We start from the raw sequence: 2,708 nt of genomic DNA, 5'->3' as shown, positions 1-2,708 counted from the left end.
ATTAAAACTCAATCCCCTTTTAATTGCCTTAACCTCATTGGATGCCATTTCGTGGCCTTTTAACGAGTGTTATCAAATAGGCCACTAAAAATAAAGTGATAAATAAGTTAAGGCCTTCCCCGAATATACCGTTTCTTTGTTTAGGGTTCTAGAAATGATTTCCCGTTTCAGTCTAGTATCCAAATTATGAATAAAATAAATAATGTATTTGAAAAAAAACATGCAAGTGCAGTCTACTCATAGATATTAGTATCCAAATGTAACTTGGCCCAAAAGAAAAAAAAAAAGTGCAAGATGTAAATAAGCATAGATGTTGCTTCAGTTTATAAAACCTTTTCCTTTATCATTTCTTGTTCTTATTCCTAATATGTTTACAAGGCACTACTAGTATTAAGAGATTTCTCTGCATCGTCTAAGATCTCTAGTGTAGCATATTCTTACCAATGCTGTGAAACAATCTCGTATTCAACTGTAAACAGGACACTAAACATAATTAAATTATTGCACATATCCCATTTTTCTTCCATGATGACACATAACGCTAATTCATATCATTTGGATGGTTAATAGTTAAAATAATCCCTAAAAAATCACACATGCTTTGTCTTGATTCTCATGGAAAGATCAAGAACCTAAAATTGAACCCTAAAAAATGATACCACCTATTGGTCTTTGCATAGACTGACTGTTATATCTGACCAATTTCTTCCATAACCAAATTGATAGTTATCTTTCAGATGCTATTTTGATCATTAATCCTATCTTATTTTTAGATAAATAAGAAAAAAAGATAACAACTCGAACAGGATCTGTATCTATAACACGATCCATTGCCACTATTAACAACTATGAACATGACTTTGCTCATTAGCTTCTTCACGAGGCAGCAAACAAGGAAGAAGAAGAAAATAAAAATTGTGCCACAAACAGCATGAGGACTTATACTTAGATATGGTTTACACAACATTGGTAAATTCATCGGAAAGAAAAGAATAAGTTTGGAACACTACACTCTGGACTTGTTATTATTCTTAAAATCGAAGAGCAGTTGTCCATGTACCTTGCACACTAGGGCGCTTGGTTACATGCCTTGTCCTCAGTTTGATCACCTTTCTTCCCAACGCATTCCTTAGCCTCGTTGCGTGGTGAAGTACATCTTCTGGATCCATGTTCTTCACGCATATAACTCGCTCGTTTTTGTTCTCTGTAATTCCCATCACAATCACTCATTCAACGTCTAGTAATTAGCTAAGATCAGATCCCCAGAGTGAGTTGTACAATCCAAGTTTTGTTAATTAATTAACTAACAAAGAAGAAATCTTACTGTAAAAGGCCTTCAAATGTGGATGCTGACCACGAATGAGTTCAGTAACAACCTCTAATTGAGGATTCTTCTCCTTAAACACAGGCAATTCTGACTCCATAAAAGCCCTATTATTATTTAAAACAAAAGTAAGAATCGGCTCAGTAACCTAACAGTTATACAGTGATAGGAATCAGGGATTTTCGATTAGGAACGACGAAAGAAGCAGCATGTTAGTAAATGCAGCATAGAAAGAAGAAGAAGAAGGACGAAATGGAGGGTACCTTATACCTCTACTGCTTCCACCCCAATTGCAATAGCTAACAATGAGTTTCTGAAGTTGCCATACTCCTCTCAGAGCCATCACACAAAAACTGGAATGAGATTATGAGAGCTTAGTCCTAGTATGTCTCTGGATGAATATTCTGAAAAGAGGAAATAGCCAACTTAGAGGGAGCATGTGATTGACTATCAATATTGGAATCTGGAGAATTATCAACCAAATTATTACAAGATGCATTGCTATCCACATGTGCTTCTTGATTATTAATATTGTCCATAACTGAAATAAGAAAATCATAACTAAATCTAATTCTAATAACCAACAACAAGAACAACTAACACAGCAACAATAACAGCATAGCAAAATTTAACTTAGATATTGAATAATATTTAGATGATATTATATAAATTACATCTCATAATATAAATCAGTCACAAAATAATCTGATAATTTAAAGTAAATTGTTGAGATGAGAGGCAGCAATCAGCATACAAGTAATGATTCACGCACCAATTATTTAGTAGCATTTCTAGCTAAAAGTAAGTAGTAACATATCATTGTGCCAAAAACTCAAATTTTAAGACGAGCAATATGAACATAGCACCATTAACTCAGCAAGGGATCAAAGAGGAGTAGAGGACCTACCTCGGGAACACGGTATGGCGACGACGACGGCAACGGCAAAGGAGACAGGACTGAGGAGAGTGCCTGAGATTTCATTCACGAATTAGGTTTAATTTTTTTGCTCTTTGGGCTGGGTTTCTCTTTTTTATTGTTTTTGGTCAAGTCTTTGAGTTTGTTTCCTCATGGGCCCATTACTTGTGATGGTGGGCTTAAGTCTAAAACTTTTGCCATTGTGACTTTTCAATAATTTTGTTGGGCATTATTATTAGCCAATACTTATGATGTATTAGACATGAAATTATTTATCTGTATTTACGTAATAGTTTTTATAAGAGATTAGTTATGATATAATGACTACCACATTTTTTGTCATTGTCACCAAATGTTTTGAAGTGCAATATAATGATAAAATATATTTGGAAGATAATATTATAAGAAAAACTAATTAGTAGGTAATATATATTATTTTATGGTCCAAGAATATGTGTACAATTCTAA

The 2,708-nt window shown here is 33.7% G+C and overlaps 1 protein-coding gene across 1 annotated transcript; it reads right to left on the bottom strand.

Moving 5' to 3' along the window:
* LOC107634128 (54S ribosomal protein L51, mitochondrial) lies at window positions 750-2,381 on the bottom strand. The gene is made up of 4 exons (XM_016337703.2): window positions 2,232-2,381; window positions 1,588-1,728; window positions 1,325-1,431; window positions 750-1,204 (listed from the first exon to the last, which is right to left on the bottom strand). The coding sequence occupies exons 2-4, from the start codon at window positions 1,665-1,667 to the stop codon at window positions 1,032-1,034; spliced, it is 360 nt and encodes a 119-aa protein (XP_016193189.1). The 5' UTR covers window positions 1,668-1,728; window positions 2,232-2,381; the 3' UTR covers window positions 750-1,031.

Source organism: Arachis ipaensis, chromosome B03, assembly GCF_000816755.2.
Source record: "Arachis ipaensis cultivar K30076 chromosome B03, Araip1.1, whole genome shotgun sequence".
Lineage (NCBI taxonomy): Eukaryota > Viridiplantae > Streptophyta > Magnoliopsida > Fabales > Fabaceae > Arachis > Arachis ipaensis.
Note: the sequence above shows the minus strand (reverse complement) of the source record. Positions and strands in the feature narration are given on the sequence as shown.

Excerpts from the sequence above, each read along its gene's own strand:
- LOC107634128 (XM_016337703.2), bottom strand. The coding sequence starts at position 1,667 with ATGGCTCTGAGAGGAGTATGGCAACTTCAGAAACTCATTGTTAGCTAT. Across the intron at positions 1,432-1,587 it reads GGAAGCAGTAGAGGTATAAG|GGCTTTTATGGAGTCAGAAT; the intron begins GTACCCTCCATT and ends AAATAATAATAG. Across the intron at positions 1,205-1,324 it reads ACATTTGAAGGCCTTTTACA|AGAACAAAAACGAGCGAGTT; the intron begins GTAAGATTTCTT and ends TGGGAATTACAG.